Raw genomic sequence first — 25163 nt, 5'->3', positions numbered from 1 at the left:
TGTTTATGTAGAATCCTTGAGTTTTCCATCAAGACCAGTCACAGATTTGTACAAAAGCATCCATTTGTTTCTGGTTCTTTCTTTTTATCCCTCCTTGTATATGTATTTCTTCCTTCCATCCTCAGCTTTTTGGCCTACTCTTCCCCATTTCTTGTCTGTATTTGTATTCTTCTTAGAGTCTTTTGGACTTCGGAACAGTCCAACGTTGTCAAAGGAGATGAGGAAAGGAACAATGTAACGTTACATAAAAGGTCTGGCTCTGTTGAATATGGTATTGCTGTCAATAGAAATTATTACTCTTCCTTACGCAATCAAACAAGTGTTCGACGAAATGTTAAAGAGAAGAACAAAGAATTGGATCTACAGGGTGGTAAGAAGGAAGAAGATAAGGTTTTACAGGCAGCTTCTAATGAGTATCCAATTGGTAAAACTGCCATTGAGGAGAAAGAAAGTTATTCTTTTGAGCATGGAGAGAGTTCCTCGGCTAATTATTCAAAATCTAAAGGTATCCAAAATCTTGATGAACATTATTCTGCATTCTTGGACTCTGCACGTTTTCATAAATTTGATGTTGGTGGTATTGAGTTAGAGGCAGACAACACGGAAGAAGAAGACGATGACGATGAAGAAGAGGCGCACGAAGATGGGAATCAGGCTGTGGAGTGGACAGAGGATGATCAGAGAAATCTTATGGATCTGGGGATTTCTGAGATAGAAAGGAACAGGAGGCTGGAAAGTCTAATTGCAAAACGAAGAGCAAAAAAGCTACGCAGAATGCAGGTTGAGAGAGGTTCGATTGACTTAGACAGTAATATTCCTCCAAGTCAAGTTGCCCCAATTTTTGTTGCAAGAAACAACCCTATTGGTGTCCCAAACATTCTAGATGAAATTGAACGCTTAGAAATGCCTGATTCAGCCCCTTCAATTTTGTTACCAACAAGAAACCCATTTGACATTCCCTATGACCCCCTTGAAGAAAAGCCCAATCTCATGGGAGACAGTTTTGATCAAGAATTCATGTCAGCTCATAAAGATATGTTATACTGCAGGCATGAAAGCTTCAGTCTGGGGCCTTCTTTACCAATGGAAACCAAGCAAGATCGACGAGACACAAAGTTCGTCCCCCTTTTTGTTACAGAGAAGGGGGCCCTGGAGGGACCAGGATACTCGAGATTCAAAAGGCACTCAAGTAAGACCAGTTTTTCCATTTTTAGATATTTGTTACTTACTATTCTTAATTCAACCTATGATAAGAAAAATTGAGGTAACTTCTGCTTCTAATTCTAAGCCAATATAATCTTTTTCCCTCGCAGATTTTGGAGATCATGATAAGCTAATTGAACAGCTATTAAATAAAGAAGGTGGCCGCCGCATTTCCCGTGTTGATAGCATTTGTGATCTTGTTGAAGCTGGAACCCTAGCTCACAATCAGGTAATAAACTCGGTGGGAATCGAACATGAAGAGGAAATACTTACTAAAAATAGCATGATTGACATCAAAGGAGAGAAGGAGATGGAAACATCTCATGGCATGGAGTCAATCTTAAGTAACAAACGTGAAGTTGACATGGAGACGGATTTAATTGAAGATAGCAGTGATGAGTCAAACTCATTTTCTTCAGATGAAGAACATGAACACATAATGAATGCTTACAGAGCTGAAGTTTCAGAAAATGTAGAATCAAATCCTGCTGAAATGTCCATAAGGAGTTCAATAGCTGAGCCTGCAAGTGAACCTTCATATGATTCTAGTCCATCAGCAGATGACAAAAACAGGAGAGAAGACTGTAATTTTTTTACAGGTAAGGGATTTAGTCATACTCAGGCCAATTCCATAGCTTCTGACATGGAGGTGGAGGTCTCAGAAGTTGGTTCGTCTCCACGGACAGTTGACGGAACAATTTCACTTATTGATGGAGAATCCATGACATTTGATGAGGAAACTGAAGGTAGTGAAGAAATAATGTGGGCAGGAGCCTCATCCCACCAATCTGGAGTAGAAGAAGATGAATCGAGATCAAGAGGAATATATGCAGTCAGTCAGGAGGATATTGTAGAAGTAGGATTGTCAGAAGTCGACAATAATTCTAAGGATGTTGTGTCATCCAAACATCCACAACAGATAGATCAAGAATCAACTGACACCAGTTCATTGTCATCTTCAACAGTTGACATATCTGGAGAGAGTCAAGCTCAGTCAGTAAACATCGAGCATAAGATCCATGCTGATGTCCAACAAGTACTGGAAAAAGTTGGGGAACCCAAATCCAAGTCTTCTAATTCTTCAAATCCGTCTTCATCTGAAAATCTGAAAAGAGAAATGCATTTGATGGAGAATTTGGTGGCTCATTCACTTGATGAAGTTTATTCTGAAAAACCAGAGGTCAGCTAGTCATTTTTATGCCATTACAAAGTACTATTTTTGGTCTCTTAACATTTTCCAATATCACAAAAGTTCAAATTTTAAGAGGTTGAAACATCAATCATGCTGAAATCAAAGGTCATAGTAGGATAAATTATCAAATCACATTCAAAACCTCTTTCTCAGAATATCATTATATATTTTTTAGGACCAAAACTAGGTAATACTATCTCATTCAAGACCCAAAAAAAAAAAAAAAAAGAAGTAAATTATTATTCTTACCATTGTAACTTTGGAATGTTAAACAGGATTTATATGACATGACTAAAAAGGGGGTGAACGCTGTTTATGATGTTAATCATATAGACATGGAAGAATTGAAGATGAATGAAAGCACAGATGGTGGATGGCAGCTAGTGAACAAGCAAGACACTGAAAAGCCTATTGAGAATCAGGCCTTATTGGACTCTGCAAAACCAATTGACGGGAATAATAACTCAAAGCCTATTGAAGATGTTGGAGGAAATCAAGTAAAGCTAACCGAAGATGAGGGCACTGTGAACATGACAAAGCCAACTGAGGACAAAGACAACTTGAAATCAATTCAAGAGAGTGGAGATGAACGAAGTGTCATAGCAAGTGGAGCTTCTGGGGTAAACCGGAATTCTAATGATCCCATTGCATCGGCTGCACCACACGAGTTGGTGATTGAAGAGGTCTCTATCAACTCGAGTTCATCCTCATCTTCGAAGTCTGTATTAGCAGAAAAGATCCCAATTGATCAAGCCTCCTCATCGAATTCAAGTCAAAATTTGGAAAACACTGAAGAAGCTAATGTATTGGATAAACAGCCACCTTTGATTTTAACTCCGGCTGCACTTCAAAATGCACAGCATATGGCGGAGGATACAATTGCTCACCCAACTAAAAATCTTGATTTTGAAAATTTTCTGGTAGTATTCCTGTTGCAATGAGTAAATATTCTTGTGCGTAAAAAAGAAAAAATCTTGTGCATGTTAGATCAAGAAAGACTTTCGCTCTCTCTCTCTCTCTCTCTCTCTCACACACACACATAGGCATATTATGCTGAGAAATGCTAAACATTCCAAATTTTTGTTCCAAAAGTTGGCTCTCAAATGATGTGTCTCCATCCCATGAGTTGATAACACACTTCCCAAAGTAATAAATCTCATAACATGGTGACATATCATTTAGGAACTAACTTTTGAGAAGAAAATTTGAGATGTGTTGCACTTCTCTATCATTCTACCATCTAACTTACCTGTTTTTGCTCCCTTTATAATTAGGGTATGCATTGGAGCAGTAATGCTCATTGAAAGTTGAAATAGTATGATTTATACTTGCACCTCATATTGAGCAGGAACCATCTAGTCATTCAGAGAACTTAACTGAAGAAATCATCAGTGTTGACAGCTTGAGAGAACACAAGGCTAATGAGTCCAAAGACAACTTGAAACTCATTCAAGAGAGTGTAGATGAACAAAGTATCATAGCAAGTGGAGCTTCTGGGGTAAACCGGAATTCTAATGATCCCATTGCATCAGCTTTTCCACAAGGGTTTGCGGTTGAAGAGGTCCCTATCAACTCAAGTTTATCCTCATCACCAAAGTCCGTATTATCCGAAAATATCTCAATTGATCAAGCCTCCTCATCAAATTCAAGTCACAATTTGGAAAACAATGCAAAAACTGATACATTGGAGGAACAAATACTTCTGAATTTAACTCTGACTGCAACTCAAAATGCACGACATGTGGTGGCGGATACAAATGCTCACCCAACTAAAAATCATGGTTCTGAAAATTTGCTGGTCAGTTTCCTATTGCAATGAATAAATATTTTGTGCATATATTAGATAAAGAAAGATGCATCTTTCTTTCACACATGCATACCATGCTACCATCTGACTTGTCTGTTTTTGTTGCTTTCATAACAAGAAATATGAGGATATGATGGGAGCAGTAATGCTCATTGAAAATTCAAAGAGTCTGATTTATAATTGAACCTCATTGAACAGGAACCATCTAGTCCTTCAGAGAAGTCTGCTGAAGAAACCAACAGTGTTGACAGCTTGAGAGACCCCGTGGTTAATGAGGTCAAAAGCAACCTGACATCATTTCAAGAAACTATTGATGAACAAAATATCATGGCAAGTGGAGCTTCTGGAGTAAACCAAAATTCTGATGATCACATTGCATCAGCTTCATCGCAAGAGTTGGTGATTGAAGAGGTACCTATCAACTCAAGTTCATCCTCATCACCAAAGTCCATATTACCAGAAAAGATCCCAATTGATCAAGCCTCCTCATCGAATTCAAGTCAAAATTTGGAAAACACTGTAAAAACTGATACATTGAATGAACAATCACTTCTGAATTTAACAGTACTGTCTGCACTTCAAAATGCCCAACATATTGTGGAGGATACACATGCTCACCCAACTAGCGATCATGGTTTTGAAAATTTGCTGGTTAGTATTCTTATTGGAATGAATAAATATTTTGTGCATACATATTAGATGAAGAAAGAATATAACTTTCTTTCACACATGCATACCATGCTACCATCAAACTTATATGTTATTGTTGCTTCCATAACAAGAAATATGAGGATATGATGGGAGCAGTAATGCTCATTGAAAATTCAAAGAGTCTGATTTATAATTGCACCTCATTGAACAGGAACCATCTAGTCCTTCAGAGAAGTCAGCTGAAGAAACCAACAGTGTTGACAGCTTGAGAGAACCCGTGGTTAATGAGGTCAAAAGCAACTTGAAATCAATTCAAGAAAGTGTTGGTGAACAAAGTATCATGGCAAGGGAAGCTTCTGGAGTAAACCAAAATTCTGATGATTACATTGCATCAGCTTCGTCGCAAGAGTTGGTGATTGAAGAGGTCCCTATCAACTCCAGTTCATCCTCGTCACCAAAGTCCGAATTACCAGAAAAGATCCCAATTGATCAAGCCTTCTCATCGAATTCAAGTCAAAATTTGGAAAACACTGCAAAAACAGATACGTTGGATGAACAACTACTTTTGAATTTTACACTGGCTGCACCTCAAAATGCACAGCATTTTGTGGAGGATACACATGCTCAACCAACGAACGATCATGGCTTTGAAAATTTGCTGGTTAGTATTCCTATTGCAATGAAGAATTCTTTTGTGCATATATTAGATCAAGAAAGAATATATACATATATCTCACATGTATACCATGCTACCATCTGATATATCTGTTTTTGTTGCCTTCATACCAAGAAAATATCAGGATTATGCATGCATAAGAGCTGTAATTCTCATTGAAAATTGAAATATATGGTTTGAATTATGGTTACACCTCATATTGAATAGGAACCATCTATTCCTACAAAGAAGTCTACTGAAGAAACCAACACTGTTGACAACTTGAGGGAACCCATGGTTAATGACAAGGAAGGAAAGGAAAATTCAAAATCTTATCAAGCCATTGAAGGTGAATCCCAAGCCAGCACTGGCCTATCAAAACCAGTACAGGACAGCAATAGTATACCTGGAACCATGGTACCAGAAGAAACAGTATCTTTTTGCATGCATCTTTCCTGAAATAGCTATGAAGTTTCTATAGAATTAGTTCCTTATTTTGTTTTGTTTTCTGGACATGCTACATCTTGTTTTATTTGACTGCTATTGCATAGTATTCCTAATTATATAGTTTTTACCAATTAACATAATTTGTATCGTTTTAATAAGTATATCGTTCAAGCATACGCCAAAGAAAGACTTTTTTTTTTTTCTTTTTCTTTTTTTAATTTAATTGAAAAGGAGTGAGGAAACAACAGATGACTTGACTAACATATGCTCATTTGTAACATATATAAAACAGGAACCGGGGAAGTTTACTACAGAAGCCAACACTGTCTATAATGTCAATGATCCAGTAGTCAGTGATATGGATATGGAGGGATATCTAGACGTCTCTTCAAATATCAAAGATGAGGTTAGTATTTCGCATTATATATCATCTGGGTTTTGAGAAGAAAGAGCAAAAGGAAGATATTTATAACTGAATTATTTCAACACCAAATAGTTGAAAAAAAAAAAAAGGAACTAAATTTCTCTTCCTTTTTCTGCTATTTGAGGAAATAATGAAGCTAATCTTAGATGTTAAAGCATTAATAGTCACTCTCTTGTTTCCCCCTAATCTGGGAACGAGTTTTTTACATACCTCAATTGCTATACCACAGCTATCACGCATAAGTAACTGCACTGTAAGTCTGTAACAAGTATTTTCGGTAGTCTTTATTTGTTGCAAATAAACTTGGGTCTCTAGCTAACAAGCTGAGTATTGAATGTTCAAGCTTTGTTCATTTAATTTTATTTCAAACACGAGCCGATCGAGCTCTTCAAGCTTAGCTCATTTATTTTCTGAGCGAACTCGAGCTTATTCACGAGCTACTCAGTTTACTTATTCATTTCTTATTTCTTATATAAAGTAAATATCATGATTGCTTATTTATTTTCGAAAATCCATACTAATTATTGGTTAATTAATTATTGTTAAGATTTTATCATTTGAATTAATTAAACAAATTAACTTGAATTTTAAATAATTCAATCTCGAGTTTATATGTATGTTTTATAGTATGTATGTGTATAAATTTATTATGCACATAAACACACATATACCTATATCAAGACCCACAATATCAATAATTCAAGCTATATCTATTATATTAGGAAGATAATTGCTCTTTATTTAAGATGTTTAATTACGAAATTAAAATAATACTATAAAAAATAATATAAAAGTTGAGTTTATACGAGTAGGTTGTCGAAGATACTTGTTCATTTACATTTCTGTATCGACTATAGATAACCACATTTTTTTCATGACTTTCAAATACCAATGAAAGGAAAAATATATTAATTATCATGAAAAAGATGAGCCATTATACTCACCTTCGGCACCTTTGTCTTTGACATTAAACAGGAACCATCTAATCATCTTCAAGTGAAGTCTGCACCAGAAAGTTGATTGATTATAAGAATGTCACAGACCTGCCAAATCAGAAGTAATGGAAAATTTCCAGGGTGAATCTGAAGACTTGGTTAGAGAAGATATATAACCAGAAGGATGAATTGGCACTGAGGAGTCGCCAAAACCAAACAGCATGCATCCAAAGTGAGAGTTCCTGACACACAGGCAAATGATGGCCATGCAGAGGCTAATATATGTATGTATGCGTGCATGTATGTATGTATAGGAAGGTAGGTTGTAGAAGCTGGATTAATGCCTTCTATGTTTGGTCCAGCTATAGCTTGATCATGCCCAATTGAAAAAGACTAGTTTTGAGCTGTAAATGCACTAATCTATTTGAATTTATGGGTAATTTATCTTGTGTTTCTATTGGACGCAACCAAAAAGAGACAGTGGAAACAAGATGTTTTAACTAGCTAGTAGCTTTGGTTCTGCTGTCACATTTCAGCTCGTGCATTAATTATTTGAGAGTTTGATGTTGTTAAATTACCGATTTATCTCAAAAGCTTAATATAATAGGAAGTTGTAAATTTAATCATTTTTTAAAATGCATAATTTTAAAAAGGAAAACCACGATTTTATTAAACACTTAACTTCATTTTCAAATCAACGTATACGTTTTGAAATGACTATTTTTTAAATTGCAAATTTTGAAACTGCAAAACCAAATAGACCTTCAGTCCATATGTGCCTGACAAGGAATTAATAGAATGCAAATAGAAAATCTAAGTATATATCAACAAGGGATTGACACTTACATTGTTTTGCACCCATGCAGTTCACTTGCAGGCCTCCACGTAGCTCCGCCACTGCATAGCTCTTACCACACTTAAAAAAAAAAGGATAATTACCTTTTTTTCCCATCAATTACAACGCATTGTCACTTTACCCCCATGAACAAACAACTCTACTGCCCAACCCCATCAAATTACCATTTTGTGCCCAAAATCCCTCTTCCGTCAATCAAAGGTTGCGTTAAAAGTGACAATGCGTTGTAGTTCATGGGAGCAAAGTGACGGGTTGACCGTTTGAGTTAACGCCTTTGATCGACAGAATTGGGGTTTTGGGCATAAAATGGTAGTTTGATGCGGTCGGAGAGTAGGGTTGTTAGTTCATGGGGGCAAAATGATAATGCGTTGTAGTTGATGGAAGAAAATGTAATTACCCAAAAATAAATAAATAAATAACACTTATCACATTAACAAATTGACATGACCCTTATCACATCAACCACTAAAATGTAAACTGTACGTTACCACAATTTATAAATGATTGTAGCAAAAACTGTAGCATCTCATGTATTTTTCCGAGGTCGAAAGAACAAGAATCACCTATATATTCATGATGAGCACTTGGTTTGTTATGAATTGGAGAAGAATTTATTCTTGTGTCATTTGCGATTTAATATGCTATCACTTTTGAAGTTGATTTCTAAAACGTATGTGTAGGGTAATAATGCATGCTACAAAAAGGATTAGAGTCCTCGTTGTATTCTTCCAAATGTAATTTGATTTTAAAATCACCATTAAATTTGAGATATAATTATTTTCGAATTTTGATCTATTGATAATTTTAAAATATACGTTACATTTAAAAAAAGAAAAAAAAAAAAGAAAAAAAAGAAGAGATCGACTCTTGTATATATATGGATTTACGTAGACTTTCATGTTATATCACGTGTTCAATTCAATCCAGAAGTACTCTTTAATTATAACAGAGTTTCAAAAAATGCGTTTGTCTCTCGATCGGCTGTTTATCTTTTATCTTTCACCAATATTTGCGGCAGCACCTTCCTAATTATCATTATCCACTGCAATTAGTACCCACGAAAATCTTAAACATAAATAAATCATTATCCACTGTAAGATCTGGTCTTCCTAATGTCCAATAACCCTATGTCATTCCCAATTTCCTATGTATTTTATTTTCAGTTGATCACTTCTTTTTCCTATTTATTTTTCCAAATTTTGTTAAATCACCTCTTAATTAATTAAGCTCATAGAAACAAACAAATGGATTTAATCATTTAATTAACAGTCCAACAAATTTCTAAACAATTTTTCTTTATTTTCTGGGGCTAATGTTTGAATTCATTCAACCAAAACTCAATAAAATATTACTCTTTTTTTTTTTTTTTTTTATCATCTACCAAAAAAAGATTAATACTATAAATTACATCTTTTATCTCACAACTATTCCATATTACTAACGTGACAATTCTAATCAATCCTTAGACCGATTCTTATAAAATAAAATAAAAATTTCAAGAGTTGGTTTAACTACATATATATGACTAGTAAGGACATTGATAGAGTAATGCTATGGACAATCATTGTTGAATTTTAAAATTACTATTGAATTTCAGATGAATCACTATATTGAATTTTGATCTAATAATAATTCTAAAACACGCTTCCAAAGAAGATAAAAAGATAATATATATCCTGCATGATAAATCCCAACAGAATAAGGAGTTAACTGATATGAGAGATTCAAGGGGAAAAAAAAAAAATCAGTATTATTCTTGGGTTTTGTATGCTGATGATTAGTACCGAGGAAATGGATAATATCATAATAAATCGCAACAAAATAAGGAGATAATAACTGATGGGATCATGGGAGAGATATAAGGATATTGGGAAAGACAATTAATTAAGATATGTTTAGTTGAATGAATCAAACCGACTTTTCACCTTCCTCCATCCTCCTGATCTCTCTCGGGTGTTAAAATATAAAAAGGATAGCCGCAATCCTTAAGCCTTCACACTTCTACCCTACTCTCGACTCTTGGCCTTCTTCTAATTAAAGCTCTTCTTCGCCAAGAACAAAAGCAAAAGTACTGCCATCATGCCTGCCATGGCCATCGTCGAATCCGGTGGCGGCGGCGCGCACGACTTCCCTGCCAAGCTCACGTCGCAGGTGGTCGTTTGTACCATTATTGCCGCCTTCGGTGGCCTCATGTTCGGATACGATATTGGCATATCCGGTAAACTTTCTCTCTCTTTAATTAATTATTTTGTCGATCGTTTAAACGACGTACGTACGTATCACGTTTGTTTAACGAACGGTTGGATTTTGTTCAGGAGGAGTGACTTCGATGGATGATTTCTTGATAAAGTTCTTTCCTGCTGTGTACCATAAGAAGCACCAAGCGAAAGAAAACAACTACTGCAAATACGACAACCAGTATCTCCAGCTCTTCACGTCATCACTCTATCTTGCAGCCATTGTGGCTTCTTTTTTAGCCTCTATTTCTTGCAAGAAGTTTGGCCGAAGGCCAACCATTCAAGCCGCGTCTGTATTCTTTGTTACTGGAGCCATCTTAAACACTGCTGCCAAGAACATCGAAATGCTCATCGTAGGAAGGATGTTTCTCGGCGCCGGAGTTGGATTTGGTAACCAGGTATAACACAAACATCATGTTAAAATAACTAGAGAATATATTAACAAATACAGTGAATATCAGAATATATTCAGATATATTCTAACACATCTCATCTATTTAATTGACGAGAAATACTGATTAGTTGACTGTTGTATCATTGCCATCAAACGTAAATTGTTGGATGGAATTGGAAATTTAAAAAAAAAAATTCTAGGGCCCAAAAGAAGGTAAAAGAAAGACTTAATTAAACTATCTTTTTTAACAAATTTAAAAAACATTTCTTAACAATTTTTTAGAAGTGAGGTTAGGGGCCGGAACTAGAATATTGAGTTCGGGGGAATTTTTCTTTTTTTTAAAAATTAAAATTAAAAAGGCCAAGAGTGGTTCCGCCCCTATACATGGGGCCATGGCCCCACCAGCCTTAGTTCTGAATGATAGGCCGATAAATATTTATATAATAGCTAGTTGTATAAAGGTTTAATAAATAGCAATACAACATTAATTAATTTATTAATCAAAATTCTTTGGGTTTGAGTTTGCGATTTTAAGCTATGCGGTTTGAATTTTTAAAAACCAAAATCTGACGTTTAAAACCGCGTTTTAACTTTTAAAATCAGTGTTTTTTTAAAAAACACACTCTCAAATAATGATATATTTTCTATAGTTTAAAATCACATTTTTTTTTTATATGGAAAATCTTAATGCCAAAAAAGCAATCTTAGTTTTCTTTTTTTGGTTGGATTTGTGTCTCTGTGTGTGTTTTTCTTTAATTACTATTGATATTCATGGGAAATGTCGACCGTACAGGCAGTACCGTTGTTCATATCAGAAATCGCTCCGGCCAGGTACCGGGGAGGCCTGAATATCTGCTTTCAGTTTCTGATCACGATGGGCATTCTATGCGCAAATGTGGTTAATTACATCACTTCGCGCATGCACCCATACGGGTGGAGGGTGTCACTCGGCGGCGCAGCCGTGCCCGCCATAATCCTTCTCTTCGGATCCTGCGTCATCGTGGAGACGCCGACGAGCCTCATAGAGCGCGGGAACAAAGACGAAGGCCTGCTCACTCTCAAGAAGATCAGAGGCGTCGACAACGTCAACAAAGAGTTTGAAGAGCTAGTGCACTCCACTGAATTGGCTAAACAAGCCAAGCACTCGTACAGAAATCTCATGAAACGCTCCAGCAGGCCGCAGCTTATATGCGGCACCATTCTTCAAGCCTTTCAGCAGCTCACCGGCATCAATGTGATCATGTTTTATGCGCCGGTGCTCTTTCAGACAATGGGGTTCGGAGGCAATGCGTCGCTGTTATCGGCTGTTGTTACTGGTTTGGTTAATGCTGTATCCACTCTAGTTGCAATTTTCACAGTTGATAAGTTCGGAAGAAGGAAGCTGCTTATTGAAGCTGCTATTCAAATGCTCATAGCCCAGGTAAGCAAATTCAGCACAGAAAACATAGAAACTGCATGTTTGATCTTTGAAACTGCATATATGATTCCATTATTCTGCTGTTGCCGTTCGTTTGAGTTCGAGATTTCAAAACGTCCAATTTCAAAATAGTAATTTTAAAATGTGAGATTTAAAACCCAATTAAAATACACACCTCATTACCTGCGATATGGTCAATATTTTGAATAACTTTTAAGTCATGTGCGTTTATAATTGGACAAAATTTTCGTCTAAACTAGGTTGAAAGAATTTTTTCAATTTAGTATATTAAACTGATCAGATTCATTTGTCATTCTGTTTTGCATAACTAAATTCTTAATGAATTGAGTTTTAGAAATACAGTTAAGTGCAATTTTAATTACTAAATTAGAGTTTTTTTTTAAAAAAAACACATCCTCCAAACTGGGTCAAAAGAATTGCTTTTACTTTAGTGTATTAAACTGACGTGTTTCCTAAAATGAAAACAATGACTTGATAATATGATTATAATCAGCCCATTTGAACTATGTGTTTAGTGTTCTATTTATAGAACAATTACAAACAAACTCAGCCAAAATATATGGCTTGTTATACCAGAATAATAATACAATGATTTGTTGAGATGTTATCTAAAACTTGAATAACAAATTAATATTTGAATTTGAGTCTTCAGATATCTTATGTTCAAGAGATTTAAGTTTGAATTCTGGATCCAAGTGTTGTGAAGCTTCTTTATTTCCAATATTTCCTAGATTCATTTGTCATTTTGTTTTGCTAATTCACTAAATTTATGATGCATTGTGTTTGTTTCTTGCAGTCTATAATGGGGGCAATACTTCAGGTGCATTTGACAGCTACAAACGCTATGCCAAGTAAATATGCATTGATTGTGGTGGTTCTGGTTTGCCTTTTCGTGTCTGGTTTTGCATGGTCATGGGGTCCCTTGGGGTGGTTGATTCCCAGTGAAATTTTCCCCTTGGAGTCTCGAAGTGCTGGATTTTTCTTTGCTGTTAGCATGAACATGTTTTGCACCTTCCTCATTGCTCAAGCATTCCTCACAATGCTATGCCGGATGAAGTCCGGCATCTTCTTCTTCTTTGCTGCATGGATTGTTGTAATGGGTTTATTCGCCATCTTCATGCTGCCTGAAACAAAGGGGGTTCATATTGATGAAATGAACGAGAAAGTATGGAAGAAGCATTGGTTCTGGAAGAGGTACTTTGATGATGGTGCTAAGGAAGACCAGGATATCAACGCTGTTCAACCAGATAAATAGTAGCTTGATTGATCGATAACTCTAGTTGTTTTTGTAATTTTTTGGGATCATCTCATCTTATCCTTTTTTGTGGAATTCGTTGAAAGAATTAATGCATGCCTGCAAGTACTGTTTTTTATATCAATATTTCTTCCCTGGTTTTGATTCTCAAAAGATTTTCATTATATGAAAAATCCCAGTTAATATGCTTTTGACTGTTTTAAATAACATGTTTTGATACCATAAAAGTGTTGGTAGATTTTAAACATTATTTTAGCCCAAAAGATTAAGCTAATGAGCTTAAGAGCATGTTTGAAATTTTGTTTGAAAAATAGTGCTCTTTTGACAGAAACTTCATTTTTAAGCTTTTTGCTAAAAATACGTTTTGGTCATTTTTATAATAAAAAAGCTAAAGAAACACTTTTAGAAATTTTTATCAAACATGTCAGTTTTTGGGTTTTGCACAACTTTTTAGGTATTAAAATTATTTTTTACCTTTCATAATGCAATCTCAAACATATGCATCCCAAAAAGTCAATGGCTCTAAATCTAATACTGCTTAATTGTTAGAAAGATAAGCGGTTAGAGAGTTTTAACAAAAATAAAACATATATATTTGAACATCACCTTAGCCCTAAAGTCTAAGCTAATGAGCTTAAAGTTTACTTAGATATATTAACTATTCTTTTTTTGTTTTTTACGTACTTTCTTAAAGCATGTTTGAGATTACGTTTGAGAAATAGAATTTTTAAGTAAAAAAATGTTTTTGGGCAAAAGCTTCATTTTTAAGATTTTGCCAAAAGTGAGTTTTGGCTATTTTTAGGTTTTTTGACCTTCAAAAGCGCTTTGAATTTTTTTTTACCAAATAAGTTTTTAGGATGTTAAACACACTTTTGAGGTCCACAAACATAATCCCAAACAGACCTTTAATGTGGTGAATGTTGAGTGCACTCACAACAAGGAGAATCGGATACTACTTTAGAGAAGTTGAGTTGATGCTACTGGGAAAATAGAAGAAATGTGATATTTGGACTGGAGAGGAGCCGATCCTTTTTAACATAGGGGTGAAATTGTCAATTTATATTTTATTGGACAATTTTATTCCTATATTAAAAAGGGCAGTATCATCTTCGGTCCATTTTAACCGGAGAGGATTCAAATTCTAAAAAAGTATCATATCACATCTTTTTTATTCGCTTGATGCTAGTAATTGGTGCATAGTTGTAGAAGGATATATGTCCATTATCTTGTCCTTTTCTTTGTCGGCCAATACTGTTGTAGTGGACCTTAGGTCCATTATTTTGTCGTCTAAAAGTAGTGTTCTTTAATCTCCTGTCAACAACTAGCCTTATCATGGACCATGGTCATGCACTACTCATGCATCAAGCCATATTATAATGCATGCATGAGGTGCCGAATCTTGGAAAGTTAAAGTCTTACATGGTGGGATGGATCATGATGGCATATATTATATGATATGGGTATCAAGTCCTGCAGTAGTCTTTGTTAAATGAAGTACTTCAACTTTATAAATAATTTTGAAAATTTTGTTTTTAACCCCAAGTTATAACAATTCATATATTATCTCAATCTTATCTCATAATTTAGATTAGAAAATTTATTAACTTTAAACAGAGATAATTAATCACCAAAATCCAAAATTATGTAAGCTTGTTCGAAAAAACTAAGAAAGAAATTAGGAACCAAGCTCTTGGTAGGGACGGAGGAAGGGGGGACTGGCAATGACAATTTTTTTTATTTTTTTTTTAATTTTTTATAAGGTAAAAACACTTTTTTTATGGTTAAATTTTTTTTTTTTTTGCTGATGGCCCCTGCCCATTAAATTTTTTCAGCCATGACCCATGCCCATTCTCAAGGCTGGCTCCGTCCCTGGCTCCGTCCCTGGCTCTTGGGTATTTGAATGGAGCTTTATGCACTAATTCATTCGGACTATTTGCGAACATTAATTACGCTTTGACACATAAATTTGCAAACGCAAAATAAAAACCCAACAAATTTTAGAAAGCTTTAATAGTAATTTTGACAAATTATTTTGAATAATAATATAGACTTGGTCATAGCGTTTTGATGGTCGTGAGTCGTGACATTAACGTCTTTGCTAAGGTTTACTACTTTCCTTGAACGTAATTGACCCGTCAAAGAAAGTACGTAACCATTCGACACTCTTCCTTTGACTCGCCCGTGGGTTAGAAGTTCTGCCTTCACTTCCTTAGTGGTATGTCACATCCTTTAATATATATATAATTGATAAATTAGTCACTATAATTGTTTCATTAATTATTAATTTATAATAAATAAATAAATAAAACATCATAGTACCTAACACCAACCACTATGTTATAGTGGTTTCTAATAATTTGAAAATGGAAAATGTTAAAGTCACAACATAAATTCAACTTATGACCAACTTCTCTCTTACGTGTCATTTAACAACAAAAGAAATTGAGAGAGGATTTTGGGATTCCGAAAATTTGGGAAAAAAGATAATTTGTTTGGTTTAAAATTCAAATTTTTTTGCACGTAGGAAAGAAGTTGGCTATGAATTGAGTTTGTGTTGTGTCCGTATCAAACCTCTTTGAAAATAGACAATTGTATAACCCTATGGGCCAATCATTGTCCATCAGGAGATAACCAACGAACGGTGGGTATAAGCAGAAGCCGAAGCCTCGATCGCCAACGTCAATCCCAAGCCCATGAAGCCATAACTACTTGTCTTTCCCGCAATCAAAATTCGGTGGAACCAGTCAATAGTCAATATTCTAATATATTATTTGCTCCTCTGAGGAGAAGCCGAGGAGGAGCTTGATCGGAATAAGCGAAGCGGCGCCGGGCATGGATTGCATTTACAAAGACCCCAACGCACCCGTAGAGGATCGGGTCAAAGACCTGCTCTCTCGCATGACATTGGAAGAGAAGGTCGGCCAGATGACTCAGATTGAGCGCCGCATCGCCCAGCCCAACCCCGACCTCATCAAACACCTCTGTATCGGTACCCTTCTCTCTCTCTCTCTCTCTCTTTCTCTCTCACGTCTTCCACACTTGTCCCAAAAAGTGAAAGCGGTGCACTAAACTTGAAATCCTCACGCATTTGGGAAAAAAGGAACTTCGCTACAATAAACTGTTACTTATTTCAAAAGGAATTTCGTTTGGGGATTTCAAAACATGTGGTTCGAAAACACAGCTACACATTTGGCAAAATAGTGTTTTAGCATTTAAAATTGTAGTTTAACTTTTAAAATTGAACGTTTTTTTTAAAAAAACACCTAATTAGCTTTGATTTGAAAACTTAGACATTATGCTTTTTCAAATCGCAATTTTTTTAAAAACACAATCACAAATAATTCATTTTTAGCGATTTAGTTTAAAATTGTACTTTTTGTTTATGAAATCGCAACCCCAAACGCAGCTTAAGTGTTCTCATAATATTCTCCTAATATTAGGTGCATGTTATTTTTTAATAAAACAAAAAGGAAACTTGTTCTTATTTCTCTCTCTTGATTTTTTTTAAATAACATCCGTTTAGAGTGAAGGTCAAGAGAATGCTAAGATAATACAAGAAGAAAACTTATCGTTTCCCTTTGAATTAGTCAAAGTAAAAAGATAGTGATTTTAATGGTTCTAATTTAATTCTAAATTTTTATGAGAAATAGAGAGAGAGCGTAAAGTTTAATACAATTATAAAAACTACCGCACTTAAGCTAAATCTTTTTCAAAAGTTTAATCTTTACAAGCTTGTATTCAAATTCTTTTTCAACAAGTGAAAAATAGAAAGTAAACTATTTACCTAAAATTAGTGAGTAATTATGTAAAAAACAAGCATTAATTCAATGACTGATTTATACTGTCACGTTATCTAATTGCATGATATTTTTACATTAGTAAATTGTAAAGTAAATGTTCCAAGATAGGATTTTTTTTTTTTATATCATATTAAATTATTATTTATTTTCAAATTTTAATAAGCTACACAAACTTATTTAATTAGAGAAATACTAGACTTACAGAGAATTTTTACAAAAAAATCCTTACAAACACATGCGGCAAGAAAGAAGACAAAATAAATATAATTGTTTTTTTTGGGTGTTTTTTTGTCCTTTTTCCTTACGTGTTTGTAAGGATTGTAAGGATTTGTTTTTAAGTGTAGCAACTCTCAATTGGACCAGAAACTTAACGAATATTTGTCTGTACGCGTGCGCATGTGGCGTATGGAAGAAGAAGGAAAATAAGTTTGCCTATGTTTCATTTATGCATTTTTCCATACAACTGGTGAACTATTGTTGTAGGGAGTATTTTCAGTGCTTGTGGCAGTGGGCCCAAAGTGAATGCATCGGCTGAGGATTGGGCCGATATGGTCGACGGCTTTCAGAGCAAAGCGCGTGAGTCGCGGCTCGGGATACCGATTATATATGGGATTGATGCGATTCATGGTCACAATAGTATCTGTAACAATGGTGTCTATGACAAGAGTATCCGTGGCGCCACCATTTTTCCTCACAATGTTGGCCTTGGAGCTACCAGGTTTGTGTTAGGCTGTGCCCCTGGGTTACTTGGGTTTCTTAAATATTTAGTCACTTTTTGGCAAAACAAAAATACACGCAAGGAAAGGAAGAAATATCTGAGGAAAACAAGAGGGCTTAAACAGCTAGTTTCATACATTGCATCAAATCACTTAATTTCAACAATCCTGGCCTCAATAATAGCAGCAGTAGTATTCCCTGATTCTCTGTTAAATTGATGTGAAACTGTTGGAAAAAGAAAACAAAATGACAGTTTGAATCTTTATTTAGGACCCAAGTAAACAGGTAAAAGATTTATTTCAAAAGTTTAAGTTAATAGGAAATTCTTGATTTAATCATTTAATTAATTAATCTTTTATATTTAATTAAAATGAGAAGTGAATTACGGCGACAAGGTTTGAGCTTGGGATCTTCTGATAGTATGTTAAATTATCGCTTAATTCAAAACCTTAACTTAGATTAATAGGAAATAGTTAATTAATCATTTACTTAATATTTTAACAAACGTCAAGAGTTATCAATGGCTAACCACTATAATTTCTCACAATGCCAGCATTGAACCACCAGCTTAGTTTATCTTTGAGTGCTTGAAACATAGAAAAAAAGAAGAAGAAGAGATTTCATTTATGTGGAAGCTTAATGGCAAAGAAATGTAGCAATCAACCTATTTCTATTTCTATTTACATAGCAGCCAAATGGAAGGTTATTGGTCTTGTAGCTTCAGAACCACTTATACTTTTACACGCGTGATAGGGATGCAGATTTGGTTCAAAAGATTGGGGAAGCAACGGCACTTGAAGTTAGGGCAACCGGCATGCACTATACTTTTGCTCCCTGTGTGGCTGTAAGCATTATAAATTTGTTTTGAAGTGATTGCACTGTTTGAGTTAACCGATAAATTAAGTTTCAAAGCGTGATACCAATTATGAGTAACCCAACTTAGTGTAAACACATAGTTGCTTGCAATTTAGCAGTTGGTTTCTAATTGGAAGAAGATTATGGTTGTTCTCTGATTTGGCAATTTGTTTATGCTTGGCAATGTCTGTGGAGGATATTGACTGAGTTTTATCTTTGAATGTTGTTGTCATTTCAATAATTTATTGTGGTGTAAAGAAATTAACTAACTTGTTTCAATGTTGAAAATGATTTGAGTGATATGGTAGAAGCTCGCTATATAAATTACAAACGATGATGATGTGCAAGACCTCTTAATAAGATTTTGTAGGTGATCCATCTCCTAATATTTAAATTTCTTCAGAAAAGATTATAGTATGGCATCTCTGTTGTTAATAGGAGCAATGTTTGTCACCCTGGGGAGACCCAGGCAACCGTCCCATGGAATATGGCTGGAGAAAACTAGCTCTGGGTACAATAGCTGCTCATAAAATCTTATACCCTGAATACTTACTGTTGGCTATGTGAATCCTGTCTTGAGAATAACAGATTGTTGAGAAACTTCATTTACATGGGTTCTGACAGGTATGCAGAGATCCCAGATGGGGAAGATGCTATGAAAGTTACAGTGAAGACACTGAAATTGTTAGAAAGATGACATCCATTGTTACGGGCTTGCAGGGAAAGCCGCCTGATGAACACCCAAAAGGCTACCCTTTTGTGGCTGGGAGGTAGAGAAAAGTCATTGATATTATTTTATTCTCATATCTTTAATGACTATACAATTGGTGTCTTTCATCAATTTACTCATGTAGCAAGCTCCTTCCCAAATTCAGCGTCTATTTAAATATGTATCATACTAGTCAGCCAAAAAAAAAATGACAACTGAAGAACTACTTTTTTGCCTTCTCTTTCTGTTTTGTTCAAACCAACGAGTCTTGGCTCTTAAATTAAAACTTGTTTGAGATTCACTTGGGACTCTAAGAAGAACTTTTCCTGCTTCCTTATCCCCAGTTGTATTATATGGAGTGTGCCTAAAATAATGTTGTCATGTTCACATATCTTTTGATTCTTAAATAGCAATACAACTAACATAACTCTTCATTCTTCCAAGCTTTGTACTCGTTCCTTCTACTCATATTGTAGACAGGCCCTGATTGTTAAATCCTCTGTTAGCAGCTGCCATTTATTGGACTGTTTCTCATAATCCCACTTTTGATATACAGAAACAACGTTATTGCTTGCGCAAAGCATTTTGTAGGAGATGGGGGTACTGAAAAGGGAATAAATGAGGGGAATACCATATCATCTTATGAGGACCTAGAGAGGATCCATATGGCACCGTATCTGGACTGTATTTCTCAGGGAGTTTCCACTATTATGGCATCCTATTCTAGCTGGAATGGGCGTAAACTGCATTCTGACCATTTCCTCCTGACAGAAATTTTAAAAGAGAAGCTAGGTTTTAAGGTGAAAAATCCTGATAGTATTCTTATATTCCAATAGGAAAAATTAACTTCTTTTTTTTTTTTTTTTTTTTTTTTCTTGTCAATTTACAGTATTATAATTGGGCATTTCGGTATTCTACTGCAAATATAGTTTTGCACATTTTGGTTCATTGCTTTCCAGTCTCCATATATTCCTCTTGTTGATCTTTTTGATGAAAGGATGGCCTCTAATTCTGTTTTCACATTTATTTTCTCTTTTTCTTTCTTCAATGTGGGTCTTCAAGCACTAGGTTGCAGGAAGAGAGTTGGGGCGGGGGGGCCGGGGGGTGAATTGCGCTTACAGTTGTCAAATTCCTTTATTATTATTATTTTGGTTGTGTTCTGAGATTACGGTTGCTGTACATCTAGATAAATAATTGGCCAGTATTCTGCTGCAGGGTTTTGTAGTTTCTGACTGGGCAGGACTTGACCGACTGAATGTACCTCGTGGCGAAAACTATCGTAACTGCATTTCCTCTGCTGTTATGGCTGGAATAGACATGGTAGAGACTGAACTCCAATTCCAAAGCCTAAACTAAGGTTTCCTTCTTTAATGTCTTCCTTTTCCTGACTGAGAAAATATGCAGGTGATGGTGCCTTATCGATACGAATTATTTGTGAAGGATTTGATATCTCTGGTTAAAGAAGAGAAGATACCAATGGAGAGGATTGATGATGCCGTTGAACGAATACTTAGAGTGAAGTTTGTTGCTGGTCTGTTTGAATTAAATTCCTCAGATAGGCCTTCCCTCGACACAATTGGTTGCAAGGTAACTTTTGCAATATTTAGCACATGGTGTATTGGTATTTTGGCATGTTTTAATGCATTATCCTTAAGAAAAGCAAAAGCATTTCCTTTTTCCATGAGGCTGAATAGGCATCACTCCCTTGATTTGACCCTCATTCCGCCCTTCCATCTATGATAAACGTACACTTGAGGGAGAGAAACAATTGCTGAATCAGGAACTAGATTCTTTCTTGTTTTCATAAATAATAGGAAAATGAAAAAAAAAAATTAGGTCCTTTTTTCTCTTTGCCACAACATTTGACTTCAATATCATTGTAAGCAATAATTATTTTCATTACCTGTCTAAAAGTAATAGTTATTGACATTGCCACAAAATTTGACTTCACTGTCACCTGAAACCCCAAATCACAGAGAAATATTAAGGAAAAATGGCAATTACCACTATGTTGCAAGAATGGATCACTGGCAGCTACAGACAGACTGTGGATGATCTAGGATGAAGAGAAAGGCAAAGGAGAGGGGAAGGCAAGATGAAGAAGGATTTCTAAAGGCCACGAAGGCGTGAAACATTGACAATTCTACCTCCTAGAGTTCCAAAAACCATTTATTACTAAGGATGAGTGGATCCTGATATTGGATTAGAAACATTAGCATTATTACTATTTTCATTGCTATAAAAATTTACAGTATATCATGTTATAATGCATGGTGGATATAATTGAATGTTAGTGTCCAACTACAATATGTAATTGCAAATGATTAATTACTTCAAAGCTGAGATAAACTTTTAGCTTTGAAATTTCCTGCAGTTGCATAGAGATCTAGCACGTGAAGCAGTCCGCAAGTCATTGGTTCTTTTGAAGAATGGCAAGGATCCTAAGAAAAAATTTCTTCCACTAGACAGAAATGCGAAAAGAATTCTTGTTGCTGGAACACATGCTGATAATCTTGGATATCAGTGTGGAGGGTGGTCATACAAATGGTTAGGAAGAAGTGGCAGAATTACAATCGGTACGCAGTTACATTGTTTCAAGAGTATAAAAATATGTTTGACTTTCACAATCAAAGTCACAAGATATTTTAGCTTTGTAACTTTTTATTATTTATATTCATCGTGCTACTTGCTAATATTTTCATTGTTATCCTCTTTGGATAAAAACTTCATGCATTTAGATTTTTCTTTTTGAACGCAATTCCTTGAATGTGCTTTTGCATTGAGCTTATGATGCCATTTCATTTTAGGCACAACCATTCTGGATGCTATTAAAGAAGCAGTGAGTGACGAAACAGAAATAATTTATGAGGAAGAGCCAACGGCAGACACCTTAGCACGTCAAGATTTCTCTTTTGCAATTTTAGTTATTGGTGAAAAACCCTATTCAGAGACCTTTGGTGATAATCTGGAGGGGCTAGTAATCCCCGTAAAGGAGGGAGCTGACCTAATAAGTTCTGTCACTAATAATATCCCCACATTGGTGATTCTGATATCTGGAAGACCCTTAGTTTTAGAGCCATGGCTTTTGGAAAAGATAGATGCATTGATTGCTGCTTGGTTGCCTGGAAGTGAAGGAGGGGGAATTGCTGATGTTGTCTTTGGGGATCATGACTTCAAGGGCCGACTACCAGTGACATGGTTTAAACGGGTCGAACAACTGCCTTTACATATTGGAGTCAATTCGTATGATCCTTTATTCCCCCTAGGCTTTGGGTTGACATACAAAGAGAAAGAGGAGAAATCTCTAAACTTGTGCAGAAACAACTTGTAAGGGTATAAAGTCTTTAAGAGATGGAGTTTCTCAAAAACCACTTATGCAGAAACAGCTCGTCCATTAATAGATTTTTCATTGGTATCAAAGTTGTCTGTACTTCATACATGAATTAACCCATGTTCTACCACATCCCCATTCCCACTGGCTTGTAGTTATTACCCTCTAAACAGTGCATGAAGCTAATCTATGCTTTTGGCTGAAGATGAATTATGGTTTGTTGAATAAGGGTAAGTCACTTGGACGTGTTCAACTGTTTATATGTGGACATGCAATTAGGATGGATACCTCATGGTAGCTTGTTATTGGGTCTCATCTATTACTGCCTCACATTCCCCTCATAATTTCAAGATATCAACTAATCTTATGAACAATGGCATCCATTTTGTTTTATTGGTCTCACTTGTCGAGATATGCCTTAAATCATTGTAGTAGTAAATTATGATTTAGTCTGCAACTATGATTTGTTTTGCTTGTACGAGTATGAAGTCTTTAAGAAGTGACTGTATTTCTGTTTGGCCCTGCGATTTTTCTAGCCAAAGTATCTTTCTAAACAAAATTGAGGAATGTGAGTTTGAGAGTGCATTTGAAAACAATGGCGGTTTGGGAAAAAACAAAAAATTCAATTTTCCAATTGCAAGTAAGGGGGCGTTTTTTAAAACGCACAATTTTAAAGTCTTAACTATGACTTTACCAAACGCTAAATGTGTTTTTTGAAATCTTTATTCTTTTAAACCTCATGTTTAAAACCGCTAAACTAAACGGAAATGTATCATACATCTTCACATCTTCTGCTTCTCATGTCTCTATGTTCTTTGTTGGGCCTATGGATTAGCAAGCAGGCCTTAGGGCCTATTAAACCCGAGTTTTATTGAGCTTGCAACGCCCGAGATCCCTTCTTTCTCCACTCTCACTCTACCCGACTAACTACCTCAACCGCTTCCAGAGTTCCGAAAATGATGCAAGAAACAAGAAAGAAAATGGAAGGCATGGGTAAAATGGTTTTGGGAATAACCACCCAAGGAACAATTCGTGGCAAACATTTTAGAACCAATTGTTATAAAATGCGGCATGATGCCAAGTTTTTTTTGGTCTTTTCCCAATACTCTGCTCTTTTCCATTTCATGCCATTTCCTAAAGAGAACCCCTACCATGCGGTCAGACCTTAAAAGTAGTGTTTTGCAGCATCCAACCACCTTGTGACATCTCATCTACTAAAAAAAAATGCAAAAGCTAAAATTGAAAACAAAAGTGCCAGATCAAAATGAAAAAAAAAAAAAACAAAACAAAACAAAGAAAAAATCCAAGCTGCTCGACGCACACCAGACCCACGCCGGGGTTTGGCAAGACCCACGACGTGGGTCTGGCAAGATCCATACTGGGGATTTGGCTGGACCCTAGCGTGGGTCTGGCGAGACCCATGGCCAGACCCACGAGAATTAGCCAGAAAACCTACCTGACCCGCCAAAAAACCCACAAAACCCAGCCTAAAAACCCATTTTTAATGCCCAAAATTCGTTTCTAACGCCTCAAAAATCGTTTCTAATGCCACAAAACTCCTTTTTGGATTCAAATTTAAAACCTAGAGGTGGAAGATTAATCCTTAGGGATTTTATCACCCTAACACCAGAGAAGATGACTATTAAATGAAAGGTTCACCCTTTCTCTGTTAAATGACAAGAAGAAGGAAGAAGAAGAAATGTGAGAGGTTGTTAGCAGGAAGGAAGAAATGGAAAGAATAAGAAGAAATGAGGAAAAATCTAGTGTTTTAGGCTGTATGATAGTTTTGTGCATTTTGCTTATGTGGCAGTTGGTGATTGGGGGCTGCAAAAGTTGGGTTTTGCAGCCCATCCGCATTGAAGTTAAATCCTTTCCTAAAACACATACTAATTTAAGCATCCTAGATTTTTTCCGCCAGTCTACACCGACAAGCTTCATTGCTTACTTTTTCTCCCTTGGAGGTGCTTTTGATTGATGGTTTGGCATGAGGTAAACTTTTTTAACAGTTTGGCTCCATCTATGAGAATGAGTGATTGTTCTCTGACAGAATCCAAATGCAAAATACTCGATCAATGATGAAAAGTAATAAAATACTATTTAATTAGAGTAGATAGTTAAAATAAATGTTATGTTGGAGTGTGTAATGAAAAATTAGTAGCTAAAATGAAAAAAAAAAAACAAAAATATTGTATTTTGAGTAGTTAAAATGAAAACCCTTGCTAGATATACTCTCACCGTAGAGAAAAAATTATATAAA

The 25163-nt window shown here is 35.5% G+C and overlaps 3 protein-coding genes across 3 annotated transcripts; all 3 read left to right on the top strand.

Annotated features, from left to right (window-relative positions):
• The first annotated feature begins 675 nt into the window (after positions 1-675).
• Positions 676-7748, top strand: LOC132163117 (uncharacterized). The gene is made up of 9 exons (XM_059573310.1): positions 676-1189; positions 1314-2383; positions 2671-3315; positions 3744-4193; positions 4401-4853; positions 5065-5514; positions 5737-5925; positions 6248-6361; positions 7355-7748. The coding sequence occupies exons 1-9, from the start codon at positions 691-693 to the stop codon at positions 7397-7399; spliced, it is 3915 nt and encodes a 1304-aa protein (XP_059429293.1). The 5' UTR covers positions 676-690; the 3' UTR covers positions 7400-7748.
• A 2501-nt stretch (positions 7749-10249) lies between these two features.
• Positions 10250-13494, top strand: LOC132163116 (sugar transport protein 8-like). The gene is made up of 4 exons (XM_059573309.1): positions 10250-10388; positions 10486-10805; positions 11595-12221; positions 13036-13494. The coding sequence occupies exons 1-4, from the start codon at positions 10250-10252 to the stop codon at positions 13492-13494; spliced, it is 1545 nt and encodes a 514-aa protein (XP_059429292.1).
• A 2612-nt stretch (positions 13495-16106) lies between these two features.
• LOC132164014 (uncharacterized) lies at positions 16107-23166 on the top strand. The gene is made up of 9 exons (XM_059574422.1): positions 16107-16483; positions 17778-18012; positions 18765-18855; positions 19491-19636; positions 20132-20375; positions 20791-20895; positions 20980-21162; positions 21950-22151; positions 22383-23166. The coding sequence occupies exons 1-9, from the start codon at positions 16327-16329 to the stop codon at positions 22904-22906; spliced, it is 1887 nt and encodes a 628-aa protein (XP_059430405.1). The 5' UTR covers positions 16107-16326; the 3' UTR covers positions 22907-23166.
• The last annotated feature ends 1997 nt before the right edge of the window (positions 23167-25163 follow it).

This window comes from Corylus avellana, chromosome ca10, assembly GCF_901000735.1.
Source record: "Corylus avellana chromosome ca10, CavTom2PMs-1.0".
NCBI classification, from domain to species: domain Eukaryota; kingdom Viridiplantae; phylum Streptophyta; class Magnoliopsida; order Fagales; family Betulaceae; genus Corylus; species Corylus avellana.
The sequence above is the reverse complement of the archived record's forward strand: the minus strand, read 5'-3'. Positions and strand labels throughout refer to the sequence as shown.